Source organism: Plecotus auritus, assembly GCF_963455305.1.
Source record: "Plecotus auritus genome assembly, chromosome: 5".
Taxonomy (NCBI): Eukaryota; Metazoa; Chordata; class Mammalia; order Chiroptera; family Vespertilionidae; genus Plecotus; species Plecotus auritus.
The window spans coordinates 162,687,479-162,709,246 of record NC_137776.1 but is presented as its reverse complement, the minus strand read 5'-3'; the positions used below and the strand labels follow the sequence as shown (position 1 = coordinate 162,709,246).

At 37.9% G+C, this 21,768-nt stretch overlaps 1 protein-coding gene across 1 annotated transcript in view; it reads right to left on the bottom strand.

The window, feature by feature from the left end:
• Nucleotides 1-16,872: 16,872 nt before the first annotated feature.
• SMC2 (structural maintenance of chromosomes 2) overlaps nt 16,873-21,768 on the bottom strand; it is a 53,313-nt gene continuing 48,417 nt past the window's right edge. Inside the window, exons 24-25 of the mRNA XM_080668610.1 lie at nt 19,647-19,794; nt 16,873-18,688 (exon numbers count right to left, since the gene is read on the bottom strand). Coding sequence (XP_080524736.1) covers nt 18,530-18,688; nt 19,647-19,794 — 307 coding nt within the window. The 3' untranslated portion in view covers nt 16,873-18,529. The remainder of the gene's footprint in view (nt 18,689-19,646; nt 19,795-21,768) is intronic.

Genomic DNA, 21,768 nt, shown 5'->3' with positions numbered 1-21,768 from the left:
AGTTGTCCTGTGCATTACACATGACAGGAATAGGGGAGAGGTGAAGGGGAGAGGGACAGAGGGAATGGGACATGAACAAGAAAGTAATGAACTAAAGAAAGATCAGGCAAAAGGAGCAGTGTAAAAGTACCTAGCCTCTTCAAATTTATGAGTTCGATTCCATCATAGACAAAGAGACAAATTCAGTTCTTACTTTTTACATATACCAAGGTTCTAAATGAAATTAAAAGCTCTTGTTTTCATTTTTCTATCAAATGTAACAGTCTCCCCATTAATCATGCTCTTTACTTCATTTGTCTCTCTTGTATTTCTGGTTATGGGTAAGAAAGGCTTAGGGCTGACAAGGTGGGTGGGTGTGGTGCTTTGGGAAGACATATATATATATAGAAAATCAGGAAGATTCACTGAAGACCCCCTCAGACCATTTTATAAGTTTTGTTTTCCATAGCCATATATATTTTAAGGAACTGAAGGAGGAAACAATGTTTATTTTGTATATCTATTTACTGTTTCCATGTTCCTCCTTCATTCTGAAGTTCCCAGTGGCTCTCTGATTCCATCTTTCTGCCTGCACAATGTCCTTCTTTAGAGGAGATCTCTGGAGACAAATTCCCTGCTTTATTTCATCTTAGAATGTCCTAATTCTCCTTCATTTCTGAAGGCTATTTGCTCTGGATAGGGAATTCTCGGTAGACAATTTTTTCTCTTAGCACTTCAAAAATATTTTCCCCACTGTTTTATGCCCCTCATGGTTTCTGATGAAAAATCTGAGGTCATTCAAACTGGTGTCCCCCTATCTGTGATGTGTTGCTTTCCTCTGGCTGATTTCAAGATTTATTTCTTCATTTTTAGTTTTCAGTAGTTTGATCATGATGTATCATAATGCAGTTTTCTTTGCATTTATCCTAGTTAGATTTCACCAAATGTCTATATCTGTTCAGTTGTTTTGCTCTAAATTTTGGAAATTTTAAGCAGTTTCTTAAAATAATTTTTTTGGCATTGATTTCTCTTTTTTCTTTCTGGGACTCCACTGACATGAATATGAATTTTTCAATACTGTCCCATGGGGTCCTTGAGACTTTGTTCATTTTACCAACTTTTTTTTTTATTTTTAGATAGAAAACTGTAGACAGTCTATCTTCAAGTTAATCGATTCTTTCCTATGTCATATCCATTTTGCAAGTGAGCTATTTAAGTGATTTTTTCAAAAAATGTATTATATTTTCCAGTTCTAAAATTTCTATTTTCTTTTTCATAGCTTCTACTTCTTTGCTGAGAACATATCTTCCCATTCATTTCAAGAATATTTGTCCTTCATGGAATATGGTTATTAATTCCTGCTTTAAATTGTTTGATAGTTCCGCCTCAGAAGCATCTCAGGGTTAGCACCTGTGAATTTTCTAGCACCTGTAAACTTTATTGATATTTTACTAGCACTTTCTACATAAAGTACTTGTCAGCTGTATCCAGAACTTTTTGAATATTACGTTGTGAGATTGTTCCATTCTTTAGAGAATGTTGACATTTCATTTTAGCAGCAGCCTACCTCATTTTGCTCAGAAGCAAGTCTTAACCTTTTGTAGGCTGCAGCTCAGCTGTTGGTTCAGTTTTCCAAGTTCATGCAATGCTGTTTGTGTGAGTTTGGGAACTCATCAGTGACTTAAACTCGTGTGTGACAACACACATCCGGTCAGTTCCATGCTTGTGCAATTCGGAGGGTGAGCCTGGGTCTTGTACACAGACTTAGGGATCTCTTACCATAGATCCCTCCTCTCTGAGGTTTCCCCCACACTCTCTTCAGGAGATCCTTTGACCATTAAGCTCACATTTTAATGTCCTGTCATCCACTTCCTATAACAGGGTCTACCTCAGGCAGCAGCATGATGAGAGGGAAAAAAGAGAGAAAAATAACCTGAATTGCCCCACACTCTTTGGATCCCAGGGCTTCTTTTCTGAGTCCTTTTGGTCAGAAGGAAGGATTTGATCTCACAGTGTAGGGTTCCTGAGTGGCTACTACTGCTGTCCAAGCTCTGCCAGGGCAGCCTCATGACCAGGGCTTGTGTAGTGCAGGGCTGATGACTTATTAGGACTGGGATTTCCTCTACAGCAATTCTACATCTTCTGGCCAGAAAAGGATCTTGGGATTGTTTTGGCCCTAACTGCAGGTCCAGGATGCCCTAAAACCTATGGAGGGGTCATGGGAGAAAAACAAAACAAAACGGGAGATGCAAGGCTGTCCTGGCTATTCTCAAGTTCTCATTTTTTGGAGTTCTCAGACAGTGCCTGTCTGTATTTGTCCAGGGTTTTCAGTTTTAATAAGTGGGAGAGAGAGGGTAGAATGTGTTTACTCCATTTTACTTGGAATTTGAACCCCCAAAATTGAAGTTTGAAAACCTTAGAAATAAATTATTGTGACCCTCACAAGAGTGTTAAATCTTACTAAGTCATTACTGTTCTGATAAATCAGAGTCATGACATGTAAGATACTTAAAAACACTTAAGAACATTCAATAGTTTTTATTAGACCATTTTACCTTAGTTGGATGGTTTTGAATTATCCTGCAGTTTCCTTTCTTTCACGTGTTAAATGATTTCACCACTCTTTGACATAAGAACTGTAAGTGTTTTGTTTTACAAATGGCCCATTTGACCTATTTATGAATAAATGCAAGTGTTTGACATGTCTACTGAAAAGAGGAAAGATCTGTTAATTTTTCTGTATTATTTTTCTTCCTAAGTGAAATGACTTCTTAAATGTTAAGGATTTTAATTCATTTTGAGAATAAATTGCTTTATAGCAAAAATGGTTTTAACATGTATATAACCTCATAAATCATAAAATAGCACTTACATGCCCTATGCACAACCTAAAAATTATTAGTGTATTATAACAACTAGGACATTGACCATAATACTATCCCTTGATGATGCACTAAATTAAATTGTTTTCATAATAAAAAGAACAATTTAACTTCTAATAATTGGCATGCCTCCTATGAATTTCTGCCTTTTCAAATTCCCATAACTGTTTTAGTCTTTAAATGAAATTTAAATTAAAAAGCTTTCTCTGTTCTGCCTCATGCCAGCAGTCGTTCTCAGCAAGTTGTTTCATGTTTGTTCTGTAGCTCCTCTGCTATAAAATCAGACCAGCACCCACCCGCTCACAGGATGCCAAGATTAAAGGAGGATACGATATCTAAAACTGACAGGCATAGTAATTTGTAGTTTTTAATGGCTATAATGTGTTACTGTTTCTCCATACTACCACCATAGTGTGTCATTATCAAATTCACCTGTTGTCAATAGATGGCATTTCAGCTACAGTTTACTCCCTCCTTGGCCCAGTTCCTAGGACTGAGGTGCTTTGTTATTTACTATCCATGTTTGTTACAGAATTTACCAGGCAACCGGAAAATACACACAGGAGTACTCGGAGATACAGGAAAAACCCATTTATTTCCAGATGTACTAGTACCGTGACTCAGGGAAGCGCGTTTCCAAATCCTGAGCAAGCCAGTATGGAGGAAGCTTTCTCTTTATACCCTTTGGTTTCTTTGTTCCCCAAATATGGACCTTTCCAGGGCTTTGCAAAAAGCCCCATGTGTTGGGATGAGGGCTGTGAGACCACATCTAAAGGCCTGGCCTGGAGCCAGCGCTGATAACCCCCTCCGGGTGTTGTGTATGGTTCATGGTTTATGGCCTCTGTAAAATGAGGAGTATTTAGGTAAACAGGTCTTGCAAGACCAGATAATTAAGGAAGGGACTATAGGCTAACTAGAATGTGCATTAGGGATACTGATTAACTAAGTACAGAGTCAGGCTGCTAGCCCTGCCCCCCACTCCCCAAAAAAGGTCTTATTTTCCTCATCATGTTCTGCTTTCTTGGGAATGAAGCTATGTAAATGCAACTTCAAGTGACATCCCCTTCCCAGTATTTCCCCTCCTAACCCTTCCTACAGGTATTCCGGTCCAACACAGCTCCCTGCCACTTGGGTAGATGTGTTCACTCTTAGCTATGCTCTTATGATTTGTGCACTTTTCTTTATTATATTTAACAAGATATAAAGGGCTGAGTCAGAAATACCCAGGATTTGGAAAAGGGGGTTATAACTCTTACAGGGAACAAGTTTTGGGAGGAGAAAGCTACATGGTTGAGAAGGGCTGGTAAGAGCTGTTTAGAGTGGCTGGATAAATTGTTCCTGATTTGTCATGGTGTGTGTAAAGAGGCAAACAGCTGGAGAAGCACTCATAGATAATGAATCTTGCCTTTTAGCCAAACCCAGTCATCCTATCTAATAGAGGGAATATGCTAATTGACCATCACTCCATCACAAAGATGGCTGCACCCACAGCTGAGGCCAATTTCCCATAAGGAGCCTTAACAAGCAATCAACAGGGACCTGAAGCTATGCCCTCCTCAGCCCCTGTGGGGCTTGACAGGGGACCTCAGGCTGTACCCCCATCCAGCAGGACTCAGGTCACGCCCCCCGCCCAGCGGGTCTTGATGGGGGACCTCAAGGTGTGCTTCCCATCCTGGTGCTGGGCTAGGGGACCTCAGACTGCTCCCCCCCTGCCTGGCAGGGCTTGACAGGGGACCTCAGGCTGTGCCCTCTACCCCAGCACCAGGCCAGGGAACCTGAGGCTGTGCCCCCCTGCCTGGCTGGGCTTGACAGGGAACCTCAGGCCATGCCCCCCACCCAGCGGGGCTTGACGGGGGATCTGAGGCTGCGACCCCTCCTGGTGCTGGGCCGGGGGGCCTGAGGCTGCGCCCCCCTGCCTGGCAGGGCTTGACAGGGGATCTCAGGCCATGTCCCCCACCTGGCAGGGCTTGATGGAGGACCTCAAGGCATGCCCCCCACCCCGGTCTGGGCTGGGGGACCTCAGGCCATGCCCCCCATCCTGGCGCCGGCCAGGGGACCTGAGGCTACGCCCCCTGCCTGGCAGGGCTTGACAAGGGTGGGACTGGCCAGGTCTGGATCTAGCCCAATGTGGGGGGCCGGCAGGGTCTGGTTCTCATGCGATTTTGAGGTGCGTGTGTGTGGGCGGGGACTTGACTCTGGGTCCCGTGGTGTGCCCCAGACTCTGACAGGAGGAAGGTTTTCATATACATTTTACTAATTTTCTTTCATCTCTGACACTTCTATTATAGAGAAAGGGCAAATAGCAATACTAAATTATTTCCTCTAATTAATCCCCTTTTAATGTGCACAAATTTTGTGCACCGGGCCACTAGTGATTTTTATAAAATGCTACCCAGTGCTCTATGATGAGGTGCTTCCATATTACCCTTGCGAGTGCAGTGTTCCAGCGTGCCTCAGTTTCCCTTGCTGTGTCCATAGCTGCCTAAGTGGCATCTCCAGGTGACAGGATAAGGACTGTTCCACCCTAGTGCTCTCAAGATTCATTGTTTCAGGGTCAGATTTTTTAGGCCCTGCCCCACTTCCTGTCCCTCCTGAGCACTTCTACTGTCTCCAGTATGCCTTATTCAGCGGCCCTTTCTAGCCATGTCAAATGTTTTCACACATATGTCAATGTTTCTGCTCTTTAGTGCTGAGGCAGGCCATGAAACATATTCACCAATGTCATTTAAAGTTCATCTTAACCTGACTTCCTGGGGTGAGAAAATTCAGAGCAGGTCAAGGTTACTAGAACTTTTCATGGATCAGGAAAGCTCACAGAAGTGAGAAGTCTAGAGGACAAGAGTAAGTTATGTAATGACCAGACAATGCACTAAAAACCCGTCTACATAAACTATGCTGCCCTGGATAAAATGTTCATTCTTTCCCTTTAGGACACTCTGAGGTTACTATGGGCCATATTTCCCCAATATTGTGGGTTTGGTTTTGTTATAGATGCTGCATTATTTCATTTTGCTTGGAACTACAGAAGTTAGTTGTGGTGTCATCTCTTTGCCAAAAATAGACGTTGTAAATGCCAAATTCACGTGGCCACCAGTGCTGCTCTTTAAAGTAGAGCAGTATTTGATTGATTACTGAATGTGAAGGTCTAAAAGTGGTGAGACGTGTGTGAAGCATTGTCATTACTTCTTTATTCTAAACCCAGACCAAAGAAAATTTACTAATTGTCATTAAGGCTCTAAAACATAGATGAAAATATTGTTCTTGATCTGAAATAGTTGGTCTATTCTGGAAAACAGAAATAAGAAGTTTAGAGTAATGAGGGCTGTAATAGAAGAGTCTTCAAAAGCCTGCGTGCATGAAGAAATGCATGATGCAGAGAAAGTGCTGCTTCAGTTGGGCTTTAAAGAGTGAAGGCTCATCGGGAAGAACTACGGGGCAGCGAGGGTGTAACTGAATGTGTATGTTACGCAGTGGATGGAGCACCCTGAGTTGGGGTGAAGGGGTGGTGTGGTGGATATGGAGTCTGACAGTATGGACTACGGTTAAATATAACTGTCCGTGTTTAGTTTGTGGACAATAGCGAATAAGTACAATTTTAAAAGAATGACATGATTAGATAGATCTGTATTTTAGAGGATAATGGAAGTAGTGAGCAATGGAAATAGACAAAAGACAGAGAGTTACAAGGTCATAGCAACAACCTAAGTAATAAAATATGTTCTATTTAATATATTTTCAGTATTGGAAAGATTTTTATCAAAGGCAGAATTATACGTTTACAATTAAATTTATAAATGTTTTGAAATTTTTCATTTGACACTTACTAGACACCTATCATGTAACAGGCATTGAAAAAAACTAAAGTGTGCAGATTTAGCTATAGTGATGTTCACTGCAAAGTTATTTACAACTACAATATCTGGAAATAATAAAAAGATCCCCACTTATTAGATTGGCTAAAAATACTGATTTTTTTTCTATTTTATACACACAAAAATACACTCTACATATATGGTATGTATATGTACAATTTCTTTTTTAAAAGGCACATGTATTTCATACATTCTTTCCTCTTAACATATTATGAACAATTTCCATAATTGTCATTTAAATGTAAATACATTGCTTCGTAGTTATAGCATATATGTATACATGTAGCATGTGTATATATTGAAATGGATGCAAATACATGCCATATTGTTATGGAATATAGTTTAAATGATCTATACATTTATATAAAGTATATGTATTTAAAAGTGTATGTTTTAGATTATAGATATAATTTAAAATTATGTAGTAAAAAACCACTTAAAGATATATGTAGCCCTAACCGGTTTGGCTCAGTGGATAGAGCGTCGGCCTGCGGACTGAAAGGTCCCAGGTTCGATTCTGGTCAAGGGCATGTACCTTGGTTGCAGGCACATCCCCAGTAGGGGGTGTGCAGGAAGCAGCTGATCGATGTTTCTCTCTCATCGATGTTTCTAACTCTCTATCCCTCTCCCTTCCTCTCTGTAAAAAATCAATAAAATATATTAAAAAAAAAAGATATATGCAAATATTTAGGCACTTATTTTTTAGAAAAAGTATATATTCCAAATACATAATATACACCAAAAATGAGTTCATGGCATTATTCTCCCGAACTTGATGTTCTTTTAAAAAAAGAAAAAATTTTAGTCAAAATGCTTGTTAGAACATTTTTAGCTAAATGTACAGGTTCCATATTTTCTTCCCAGACAAGCAGGAGTAGCCAGGGCTGTGGTGCCAGAAACCAAGGCTGGGCCCAGGAATGGGTTAGGAACAGGGCTTTGGGGAAATAAATTGTTTTTTGGGGAAAATTCCCTGTCGAAATATTAGCAAAGGACCTACAAGAACATGCCGGTGATTAGAGACCAAAAAGAGGCCAGGCAAAAACAGAATCGGGTTTGTCAGTAAGACCTGCCACTAGTTCAGAGGGAGAAGGCCTGGGACTTGAAGTGCTGGTTGATTCTGACACTGTTACCTAAACTCGCTCTTGAGGTTAAGCATCTAGTCTAACTTCATTCCATCTTGGGTTCAGTCTGTGGTCATGTCTGTAGTTTACAGAAAGCAGGAGGCACCAAAAGGTGTGGTAGAATTTCTGTGTGCCTGGGATTGAAAAGTTAGTGAACTGACAATGTTCACACCATGAATTCCAGTTTGAATGTAACACAACTTTAATTGTTATAGGTAGCGGCTTTTTAACAAAAAAACAAATGAGAAGGCCTAGATAAAGTATAGCTTCTTTTGCCTAAAATTTTGCCTAAAATTCAGGAACATCCTTTACCGGCTTTTGCAGCATTTTTCTCCCCATTCAGGAACACTTTGTTTCTGGTTATTGCTCTTCTTAGAATTGTGCTAAATTTTCAAGGTTAGATGATGGGCTCACATCCACATTTAATAATCTTTATCACATTGTTTTTCTCCTGTTTAATCATTTCCTTTTACATTTCAGGATGGAGTTTCAATTTCAGTCTTCTGATTTCTGTTAAGTTTTTTTCAACATCAATTATTCATTAAAGTCAGATTTAAAAGGATAGTTTAAAGTCAAGTAGACTTTTCTCAATTCAGGCCTAACTCTGAACTTTTTTAAAACGGAGATATAATTGAGATAATATTGTTATGGTTTCAGGTATACAACATGATTTAATATTTGTAATATATCATGAAATGATAATAGGTCTAGTTAATATCCATCAGCGTACATAGTTACAAAATTTCTTGTGATGAGAACTTTAACATCTCAACAATTTATAAATATGTAAAACAGTATTATTAAGTATAGTCACCATGCTGTACATTACACTCTTAACTTTTTTTCTAACTGGAAGTTTAGACCTTATGACCCCATTCACCCATCCTCCTCCCCTCATCTCTGACAGCCCTCAATCAGCTCTCCTGTAACTGAGCTCAGGGTTTGTTGTCTTGTTGGTTTATCTATTTTAGATTGAATGTATAAGTAAGATCATACAATATTTATTTTTTTATATTTCACTTAGCATATTGCTCTCAACATCCACCCATGTTGTCACAAATTGCAAGATTTTCTTCTTTTAATGGCTGAAAAATATTCCATTGGATATATATACCACATCTTCTTTATCCAGCTGTCTACTGATGGACACTGAGGTTGTTTTCATATCTTGGCTATTGTAAATAATGCTGCCTTGATCATGAGGTGCATATATTTTTAAGTTTAGTATTTTCATTTCTTCAAATATGCAGAAATTAAACTGCTGGGTCATATGGCAGTTCTATTTTTAATTCTTTGAGGGAACTCCAAACTATGTTTTCCATAGTGAAAAACCAATATACAATCCCACCAATAGTACACAACAAGGGTTCTCTTTTCCCCACATTCTCGTTTTATTTCTTGATTCCATTTACCCACTCTATATCTCAGGCACAGAAATACTTTCAGTTATCCAACATTCAGTGTTCTTTCTATTTAATATACATGTACATTTAATATACAATACATTTACATTTAAAATGACAATTATGGAAATCGTTCCATACTTTATGCATGCCCCTCCCTCTTTTCTGGAATGGCATTTATTGCCTTTGCTTCCTGTAAGGGTTCATTCCCTTCCTACTCTTACATAGAAGTAATCAGAGCCTTCATGCCTTTAGCTATGTTTTACGAATAAACCGCAGGGGTTTGGTTACAGGTACCAGAATGAGCCTTCTGCAAAAACACCTGCCACAAGTTATATTACCTTTGGCATTCTTACAGGGCTTTAGAAATTAAAAATCAGGCCCAAAGTTAGCTATTCCAGCTACTTTTCCTTAGACCCAAAGTAACTGAGTTCTGAAGATGTCCGCTTCCAGGGAGGGGGAGGAATGTCACACAAAGCACAAAGGACCAGATGAGAAATGCCAGTCAGAATGCGCCCACTGAAGGAACCTGGCCTTTGCCAGAGAATAATGACCTCTATCCAAATCATGCAAATGCAGCTTCAGTATGCTCTAGTGTGGTCCTTTTCAAATTGCCGTTGGAGCATCTCTGGGGAGGAATCAGGATACATTCTCAGGAGTCTAATGTCTTCTAGATACTTTAAATTTTGTGCTTTTATTTGATAACATTAAAAAGGAGTACCTACATATCTGGGGTTCATCTCAACAACTTGCATCTTAAACCCCGCATGGTTTATACTTGTATAACAATCCCTTTAGCATGAAGTAGCTGTATTTTAATGCAGTGTGCCATGAAATGAAACAGGTGTTCTTAAAATGCACACGGTGTGTTATGAAGACCAAATGACATTATGCCGTGCTATACAAAGTTTTAGAGTGGGGTACAGTGAGGAATGAGGGGGCAAATGAGTCATTCCCTGGTTCACATGGACACGCTAAACTCCAATTAGCCTGCTCTGCTGCACTTACCACAGTCTCCAAACAATTTTATTCCCCCTCTACTGGCATAATTAGATAAGTGTTATTAAGCTAAACATTGTTTTGTAGTTGTTTGTACTTACTTTGTATTTTCTATTGTAAAGTTTTATTGGAATGGAAGGCAAAAAGAGTTCATTTTGAAGTTTACGTTCATACATATTAGAGTAAATCTTGTGTGGAAAGCATGTTTCCTTTAAATAGTTTTTATGTTAAATAATGTTTTAGAAACAACTGAAGTTGAAAGATTATGAACGCTGGGATTAAGCACATCAAATTCTGATTCTGTTGCACCTTAACTGAGGGAGGAAATTACCTTCTCTGAGCCTGTGTGTTCTCATCTAGGAGAATAACGGCTCCTTTGTTAAAATCAGGAAGAGATGAAACTGTGAAGTCATGTATGCTTGTTTTCTCTCTTTATCTTCAGCCCACATTTTGTGGTCTGTATTTTTCAGTAGAACCCACCAGGGAATAGCAAGGGCCACAGCAAGGGTCCACCTCCATTTAGGCCTGATGGGAATTATGTGAGAGAGGAAGTGGAAGATGTGGCATAGGGTACTGGAATTATTTATAAAAGTAAATTACTCATGTTCTTTCTAGTCCCTCAAAGCAGAGGTAATAAAGGACGTGTTTAACACCTGCTTCCTTATGCTGAGCTGGAAGCAATCTCAGGGTAGAAAACTTAGTTTTTTTGTGGTGTTTTTTTTTCTTCAAATTAACATGTGCCTTGAATTTTTAATCCTGAGAAATAAGCAATACAGCAAACTTCTATATCTAAATTACTAAGGAATTTAAATTATTTTTCCCAATTGGTTTACTTTCAGTATTATTTTGTATTGGTTTCAGGTGTGCAGAGTAGTGGTTGGACAATCATATACTTTACCAAGTGTTCCCCTCGATAGCTCCCACCTGGCACCATAGTCATCGAATTATTGACTGTATTCCCTATGCTGTGCTTTACATCCTGTGACTGTTCTGTAACTGCCAATTTGTGTTTCTTAGTCCCTTCACCTCTTTCACCCAGTCCCTCAACACTCTTCCCTTGCAACCACCAGTCTCTCTGTGACCAATTCTGTTTCAATTTTGTTCGTTTATTCTGTCCTTTAGATTCCACATATGAGTGAAATATGGTATCTGTCTTTCTGACTTAGTTTATTGAGTACAAGACCCTCTAGAGCAGTGGTTCTCAACCTTTCTAATGCCGCGGCCCTTTAATACAATTCCTCATGTTGTGGTGACCCCCAACCATAAAATTATTTTCGTTGCTACTTCATAACTGTAATTTTGCTACTGTTATGAATCATAATGTAAATATCTGTTTTCCGATGGTCTTAGGCGACCCTGCTAGCGGTTCTCAACCTGTGGGTCGCCTAAGACCATCGGAAAACACAGATATTGACATTATGATTCATAACAGTAGCAAAATTACAGTTATGAAGTAGCAACGAAAATAATTTTATGGTTGGGGGTCACCACAACATGAGGAATTGTATTAAAGGGTCGCGGCATTAGAAAGGTTGAGAACCACTGCTCTAGAGTCTAGACCCATCCATTCTGTCTCAAATGGTTTAAGATTTCATTTTTTTTATGGCTAAGTACTATTCCATTGTGTACATGTACTTCTCATCTATTGATAGGTACTTGGGATTGCCTCCATGTCTTGGCTGTTGTAAATAACGCTGCAATGAACATAGGGGTGCATATATTTTTTCAAATTAGTGTTTTGGGTTTCTTCAGATAAATAACCCAGAAGTGGAATTCCTGGGTTATATATAGGCAGTTCCATTTTTAACTCTTTGAGGTACCTCCATATTGTTTTCTGCAGTAGCTATATCAATCTGCATTCCCACCAAGAGTGCACAGGGGTTCCCTTTTCTCCACATCCTCACCAACACTTGTTTGTTGATTTATTGATGGTAGCCATTTTGACAGATGTGAGGTGATGTCTCATTATAATTTTAATTTGCATTTCTGATGATTAGTGGCACAGAACACACACACACACACACACACACACACACACACACACACACACACACACACACACACACACACACACACACACACACACACACACACCCCCCCAGGAATAAACTTAACCAGGGAGGTAAAAGACCTGTACTCAGAAAATTATAAGATACTGAAGAAACTGAAGATACAAATAAATGAAAGGATATGTCATCCTCATTGATAGGAAGAATTAATAACACTAAAATGTCCATACTACCCAAAGCAATCTGTAGATTGAATGCAATTTGTATCAAAATACCAATGGTGTATTTCACAGAACTAGAACAAATAATTCAAAAAAATCTATGGAGCCACAAAGAATCTGAATAGCTTCTGCAATTCTGAGAAGGAACAAAGCTGGAGGTATCACACTACCTGACAACCAACTATACAAGGCCATAGTAATCAAAACAGCATAGCACTGGCATAAAAAGACATACATATAGATCAGTGGAACAGAATAGAGAGCCCCAGAAGAAACCCACATCTGTCAATTAATATTAGACAAAGAAGATAAGAGCATATAAGGGAGTAAAATTTTGTCTTTGATTAAAGTTAAAAGATGTGAAATCAAAACGTTAACTTTGGAGCACAACTTTAAACAATTTACATAATTTTCATGCCTATAAAAATAAAATAGGAAGTACTGAATAGAATGTATATAATAGGACAATGATTGCTTTAATTCTTTGGAGGAAAAATCTCCAGCATGAAATCTTTGCTTTTAAATTTGTACTGAGAGACTTTATTACTAGCACGGGAATAAGACAAAATCCTAATAGTGACTTTTCAGGTCAAACATTCTCCTAGTCAGTTTGCTAATCCAGTGTGGTACATGAACTAAATACCATGGTCTGTTCCATCTTTAATTTTTATGATTCTGCTCATTTATTAAGCAAATAATCTTTGAGATGAAGGGATTAATAGGCTATGGTATGGGCTCTAAAAAGATGGACTCAGTAGTGTATAGCCTACTAGAACTAAGACACACGTTCAGTTACTACTATGGAATACTTGGTGCCTTATGCAAGGGGGTGGGCACAGAGAAGGACCCAAAGAGGTGGTGACAGATTTTGAGTAGATCCTTAAAGGATGGGCACACTGTTGCTAGGAATGGAATAGAGTGACTGTCACATTGACTGTAGAGACAAAGCTGTGTTCAGAGTGGCCACTGTTGCAGACTGGGTAGAATATAGGTTCCATAAAGGCAGTTAAAGATAGAATGGGACTCCACAAAGTGGGAGATTGGAGGGCTTGGAATGCCATTCTGTTTGAACAGGTAGTAATGTGCACCAGGACCAATACACAGAATGGAGCAAGAATGAGCTTCAAGTTCGAGAGAACTTTAGAAAACGCTTAGTGGCCATCAAGTAACAAAGCTCATCTTATAAACAACATAAAAGATTGTCTTGTAAGGATATGTAAAGCCTTAATTCGTTGAAGAAAACGCTGGTCCTTAACTGGAGGCAAGAAAAGGACAGCTTCTTACCATTCTGAAGTTTAGGGATTAGTTGCCATACCATCTCACCAGATTGGCATAAAATGATCCACTAGCATGAGCCTTAGAACTAAACTGCAACCTTTTTCTCTACAATGTATTTAAATTTCTCTCTCCTTGCTCCCACCCATGCATGACTAGGGTCGATGCAAGGCATAATGGGAATGCTCTCTCAGCTCCAGGCACAAACCCAAGAGTGTACCTAAGAGTACGCGCTCTTCAGCCAGTCTGGGTTTAAGTCCTGCCCAAGTACCCACTGCCCCAGCCACTTCCTAGCTATATAAATAGACAAATTACTCTAGTTTCTCATCCAGAGTTGAGAATGTGTAGTTGAGAATATATACTAGTAGTATTAGGTAATTTAATGTTCTTTCTTGATACTAAGAACAAAATGAGACAATAGCTTCTTACAAGTTAGTTGCAATGTGGAATTTGAACCATACCAATAAAGTTCTCATACTCTAACATTAAAATCCATTGGTCTTTACTATACTTACAGCAGCTATTTTACCCAGGCAGGATTTTCTAAAATTGCACATTGGACAGTGGAAAATATCATTCACCAGGTGATGCAGATCTTCAAAATGTTAACACATTTCATCATACAATATTTAAAAACCCAGTTATGAGAAAAGTTAAAAAAACACCTGTTTTTATTAGGGAGGATGAGAGAGGGAGAGATAGAAACATGGAGAAACATCAACATCTATCGGCTGCCTCCTGCACACCCTCTGCTGGGGATCGAGCCCACAACCTGGGCATGTGCCCTGACCAGGAGTCAAACCTGTGACCTCCTGATACATGGGCCGATGTTCAACCACTCATGAGCCACACTGCCAGGGCAAAAAAAGTCTTTAAGTATTGAGACGATGTCAAGCTCACAATGATGAATACAAGTTTGCCAAAACTCTAATTTTCACTTGAAAGCTACAATTTTCTTACTTGCAACAGATATGTCAGGTTCTATGGCAGGCTGACTTTGTTCAGTTTTGAGAAATGTCTACTAAATACCATAGACTTAAAAATGTATTTGTCTTAGTCTTATGTTCAAGTAAAAATGGTATTCCGTGGGGGAATGAAAAAAAAGTGGATACTTCAGATCCCAAATGAAATAACTGCATTTTTGCAAAATACACATCATGATTTGGTATGCAAAACTGCTTATACATAATTCCCATTTTGTCATTCCAATTATTAAAGCCATGTACTCGGCAGGTTGATATAAAAAAAATTTGTATATTTCCATCAGACACTCTGAAGTGACACTGCCATTAAAAAACATTCATATACACGGCCATGAAAACGGCACAGTACTACCAGTAGTGTGTGCTGTGATGCCTTTACATGTGTGTGAAGGGTCAGTGTTTGGTTTTCTGTGTAAATTTCAACAGATGGTACTGACAGATAACAACTTGAAAATGGCTTATCTTTTATAGATGATGTTAGATTCAATTTGCTAATATTTTCAAAATTTTTGTTTGTGGACTACAGCCCTATAATTTTGTTTTGTGTTGTCTTTGTCAAGTTTTTGTATTAGAATGACACTGCTCTCACAAAACAAGTTGGAGGTATTCCCTCTCCATCTGTTTTCTATAAGACTTTGTGTAACACTGTTATTTCTTCCTTGAATGGTAAAATTTACAAGTAAAATCATATAATATTAGAGTTTTCTTTGTGGGAAGATAATTTCAACTGCATTAACAGATGTGAGGCTATTCAGGTTTTCTATATCATTGTGCCAATTTTGGTGAGTTTTATTTTTCTAATAGTTTTTCAATCTTGTCCAAATTATTGAATTGATTGGCATAAAAAATGGTCATGATTTTGTATCCTTTTAATTGAGGTAGGATCCATAGTGGCAACTCTGATTTCATTCCTGATACTAGTGATTTCTAATCCCTCTGGTTTACTTGGTTCTAATTAGAAATATTCCAATTTTGTTGCTCTTTTGAGAACTAGATACCGGTTTCATGGATTTTTTTTTCTCCATTGTTTTTGTTTTACATGTTGTTGATTTCTACCCTTTATTTTGTTTTACATGTTGTTGATTTCTACCCTTTATTTGGTTTCCATCTATTTAATTTGGGTTTACTTTGTTCTTATCTTAAAGATATAACCTTAGACCATTGAATTTGTACCTCTTTGTTTTCTAAGAGAACCATTTAAATCTATCATTTTCTTTGATTTTTTAAAAATTAAAATGATATACCAATCAGTTAAGAAAAAACTACCTGGAAAACCCCCATTGTAATGGAAAGTTAAATACACTCCAAAAAATTAAAAACATTTCCCAATTCATTATCCTGGAACCAAATAAAGGCTGTAAGAAGAAGAAAAAAAAAAAGCCTACAGACCAATGCCACTCATGAAAACACAGAAGTGTCATGACCAAATTATTAGCAAATTGAATCCAACAATACATAAAAAGAACTATACAATAGGAGCATGTGGGGGGTTATTCCAGGGACACAAGTCTGGTTTAATAGTAAGAAATTAAGCAAGCTAATTCATAATAGTACAGGCTATAAAGAAGTTACATGATAAAAAATAAATAAAGCTGACATGACTGTGGGAACCCCACCACTCTGGAAGAGGGATTCTCAAGTCTGTTTTTTGCATTTGTTGTTTGTGTACTTGAAATGCTAAAACTAAAACTAAAAAACTGTCTTCCAACATCTGAGATTCTTCCTGTAGATAATTCACATGTTGTGCATCCTGCTCATGTAGGTACCTCTTAAATGGATTACGTACAAATACAAATGTTCAAGCTGTCAGGCAGTAGTACCTCCTACATTCTGGAGACCAACTGCCAACATTTGTATCTTGGCTCTGCCACTGAACTGTGTTATCACTGTGGGCAAGTTTAACTCTCTGCTCAATTCAGTTTCCTCAATTATATAATCCTGACAACAACAGTACTGACCTCGCTCGCTGGGCCATTAATAGATTAAAAATGAAAATATGTGCATGTGAGAATAGTGTCTAATATATAGATAGAGCTCAATAAATATTAGTTACTCATATTATTGCGGATGTGTGAAATAATGTTCCCATCCCACTTAATGTCCTCCCTCTAATCAAAGAATAACAACATTACTCACAAAAATTTAATGTTTGAGGATTTTCATCATAGAGCAAATGACAAAAATAGGAAAGGAAACAAATAGATAATTTGTAGCAAAGGAAAGGAAATTAGTACAAATGGAAAAAATACTCACCCCACAGGTTATTTACACAATACTAGTTAAATAACAATGAAGTGCCATTTTACAACTAGTAAGTCACAAGCATTAAAATTAACAGCCTTGCTGTGGCCAATAGGTATACTATATTGTGACAGTTTAAACTGTTTTGACAAACAATTTGCAATGCATTTGAGAGAAAATAAAAATTTTCTTATGTCTGTTATATGTGATACTGGGCTTCCTGTAACTCAGCATTTACTCCCCTAGCCTCCCACAGTAGTCAGGACTAATTCCAGATTCAATCCTTTCCAAGGATTCAGTTACCTGTGTGTTATCTGACATCCTCACATATGTATAAAAATGAAGAATGAAAAATATTAAACTCACGGCCAATAAGGATGAGCATATATTAGGGAAAGGAAAAACAAAGGAATTAGAACTGAAATATGAAGGGATGTGGGATCAAAATAACATACCCAAGATCAGAGGAGATCATATCAGAGCTTTCAAGATTCAGAGTTTGGAGACACTGGTGATGCATACCTAGAGACACTAACAACTATTCTTAGGTTGTGTGTTAGCACAATCTTTTGAGTTTTTAAAGAAGCACCATCCTTTTGAACTGGAGAGTAGAAGACACTAAGAAATAATCAAATTTTGAGTTCTTTTGGTTAAACAGATGGACCTAATTTACTTACAAATATATTAGACTGAAGAAAAAGGGCAAATTTCATTTTGTCTGTTGGCTTCTACATTCACATCCACCAATAGCTTGTTATTGATTAGATTATGAAAAGGCTGACAGAAATATTGGAAGACTTCAGATAAACTTGCACCAGAGAGCAGTATGCAACATACCTTTCTCCTAAACTTCTACTGAAATGTTTATAAAGTTTTTAAAATGTACACATGTACAGATCAATTACTGAGCATCTAGAAACATGATATTCAAACATCACAAAATGGGAAATAGGTCTTGATTTCTGTCATTTGAGTCTGAATCAGGGATCTAGCATTGTTTTCTCAGGGAACTAACCACAAATAGCTCAGAATGTGCCTAACACCTTGCTCTGTGTTCCCGTTGCTGGTCCAGCTCCTTGCTCTTTAATTCTTCCTTACCTAATAACTTTATTAGCAATAGAAAACACATTAGAAAACACATTAATATTATCTTAGGAATTAAACTAAAAGCTGATTATCAGCGATATTTATTCCATAATCTAATTTTACCTATTTCTTTGTATTTTTGCTTTTACAAACAGAATTTCCCACCAAACAGGTATCTCAGGCTCCCTAATCTACAAGACTTGTGTAAGAAAAATAATTGATGACACGCATAAAATCACAATCACAGTAACTGGACCGTAGTTAAACTAATTGAGAAAAGAGGAATCATGTTCATTTATAAGTGATTATATAAGGGAAGAGAAAATATGGATCAAGTAACAAAATAACATTTTATCGTTATATAAACAAATGAGATAAATCTCAGGTTCTTAAAAAGTCGGTTTAAAAAGCAGGTCAAGGTGAAGGAATAAATTCATACTTTTAACTTCCACGTGTGGTCACTTGGGTCCTTTTGCCTTGGCCTTGGTTTCCTTTGGGACCTTTCCATTCTGACATTGAGTAAATCTGGCTACTGTAGAAACACCATCCACAAACTTGGTTTTGAAAAGGACGTTTGCATTGTTGAACATACCTTCCTTTAGGGACACCACAATGAACTTAAGGGAAATGGGAAAAAAACATAAAAGATTAATTTTTATTATATTCTTAAAGAAGTTCACTTTTTAAAACTAATAAGGTTAAAGAATTATTTGGAGATAGTTTGATTCTTTAAACTCACACCCTCAAATGTAGGTAACAACCAGTTATAATATTAGACATTTATTCTAGCTTTTCATATTCGTTTTAAGAGTCTCTTAATTTTACCTTGATGGCTTCATTATCCAGGTTTACATTTCCTGCTGCTTGATAGCTTGTTGGTCTTCTGTAGCTGACAAACTATTTTATTGTGAGCTCTAAATGCCCCAGTGAAATATTTTTCTCTGGGACATTTGAATAATATCAAGGTCTGAAGTTACTACAGCATTTCCACTAGCTCAAATGGAACATTTATATTTGTATAATTAATAGGTATCAATTCACTGTTGTCTGCAAATAACTGCCATAACAAATACAATCTATGATAACTATGGTAAGTGAAGACCCAAGCTGTATAATGCATGATCTATAAACCATATGTGGCAGCCCCAGTTCAACACAAACAAACGGTTCTTAGCTTAAAGGGGCTGCCTCTACTTTGTAGCCAGGAGAAATGAAGAGTACCCTACCAAGTGCCACATGATGTTCTGATATGTAGGTATACATCTCTGGTAGCTATCTAGAAAAATAATTACATTTAATCCTAAATTAATTCCTAACTAGGAACATATTAGATTCTCTTTCATGCTACAACAATTGTAATGTCTGGCTTTTTCTTTAATAGGAGACCAAACTCTCTTTCATTCTAAACCCATTTGAATATTAATAAATATTTAAAGAAATATACAATGCTTTAGTATTCCTCAATCTTAAATATCTTATTAATGGTGACCACTACTAAAGAACAGTTTTAGAAAAACAAATACTAATACTTTCTTTATACTTTTTAAAAATGAAGACATTCTGTCTGGTTCTTACCTGAGAATGTGTGAAATGAGTACGCAGCATCTGTCCAATGTTCTGGGTGTGAGAAAGATCCAAGGCTGCATCGACCTCATCCAGGATGTAAATTGGAGCAGGTTTGAAGAGGAGCATGGACAATATTAATGACAAAGCCACCAAAGACCTAAGAAAAGTGTACAGAAAGCTGTCAAAACTTGATTTTTACCACTTTTTACCAAAGAACTGAAGCAAATCTGCTATGCTGTTATTATGAAAAGTACAGATTTGGCTAAGAGATAGATGCCTAGGTGGCAGATGAGTGAGGGCTATATACACTTGTTAAGTAACAGCTACTGTCTTGGTAGTAGTGTAACTAGTTTAGGTGCCCTCTTTCAAACTTTTACTATGTATGCATCCATGTGCACACTCAAACTATCCATTTTTTTATTGGCACTATTTGAGTAAGTTGAATAGATTATGGCCCATTACTCTAAATACTTCACAGTGCCAGAGGGTTAAGCAATCCTTATGGGATGGTTAACTCTGTCAACTTGATTGAATCACAGGATGCCCAGATGTCTGGCTAAACATTATTTCTGGATGAAATTAGCATTTGAATAGGAACTCAGTAAAGCAGTCTGCCCACCATAATGTGGGTGGACAGCAGTCAGTCCGCTGAGGGCCTGAATAGTAAAAAGGCAGAGGAAAGAATTCTTCCCTCCCTGCTGATTACTTGAGTTGGGACATGAATATTTCTGTTTGCATTCGGGGTGCTCCTGATTCTCAGGTCTTCACACTCAGACTGAAACACTGCTGGCTTTCTTGAGTCTCTAGTTGGCAAACAGCAAACTGTGGGACTTCTCAGCCTCCACAATAAAATGAGCCAATTCCTTGTAATAAATCTCTTCATCTATACTAATAAAAGGGTAATATGCTAATTAGACCGGGAGACCTTCCGGACAAAGCCATGGTGGCAGGGCCGAGGCAGAGGTGGTTAGGGGTGATCAGGCCAGGAGGGGAGGGCAGTTGGGGGCGAGCAGGTCAGCGGTGGGAGGGTAGTTGGGGGCAAGAAGGCTGGCAAGCAGAGTGGTTAGGGGCAATCAGGCAGGCAGGCAAGCGGTTAGGAGCCAGCGGTCCTGGTCTGCAAGAGGGATGTCCGACTGCCGGTTTAGGCCCCATCTGGCAGTTGGACATCCTCCGAGGGGTACCAGATTGGAGAGGGTGCAGGCTGGGCTGAGGGACACCCCCTCCCCCCGTGCACGAATTTTGTGCACCAGGCCACTAGTATATATATAATCTCCTATTTAAAATTTGTTGTGACACCCACTCTTAGATTCTGCAGCTTCTTTTAAAGTTCTCTTCTAGCTAACCATTCCCTTTAACTGGTAGCTATTTTCATTCTAATCTGGTATAAAGAACTGTAATAATTTGTATTTTAATACAAAATATAATTATTCAACATTAGAAAATTACAAGAGAATGTGTAACACACTTTTTCTATAATATCAACTATCTCCTATATGCAGCACTAGAATGAATTGTCACTTTAATGCTTACTGTATTCCAATAGATATTAAGAAACAGGTGGGGGGAAAAAGTGCACAAGCAGAGGGGGGGTCTAGGAGGTGAAACCAAAATGTCTAGCAAAGAAAATGAATGAAATGGTACAATAAACAAGTAACAGTGAAATGTGCCTCTATAGCAGGTAGCTGAGGTCACTCCAACAACCTAAAATTATTTTCCATTTGGTTCCTCTGGGCCAAATGTTTAAGGCATTGAGTTTTAAACTTCCACATTCAGGAAGAGAAAAAAAAAACACACCAGGAGTTAAACTACTTTGCTAATAACTATTATTATTGTTACAAATAATTTTATTCTCATCTTAATTATGGAAATAATTTTTAGGTCCCAATAACAAAGTAAACATGCATTTTATATTTTCCTCAAAATATTTTCTAGGACTTTGGCAAAAACATTTAGATGACTGGGATCTAAACTGTGGAATTCAATTTTGGTTGACAGGCAATAGAAAAAAAATTATGAATTTTATCAATAATGAAAAATAGAGAATGGATTGCTATTTTAATAAAATGACAAAGGATTTCATAAAGAAATTAACAGGTCTTTCTTAGTATTTTCCATGTACATAAGAATAACA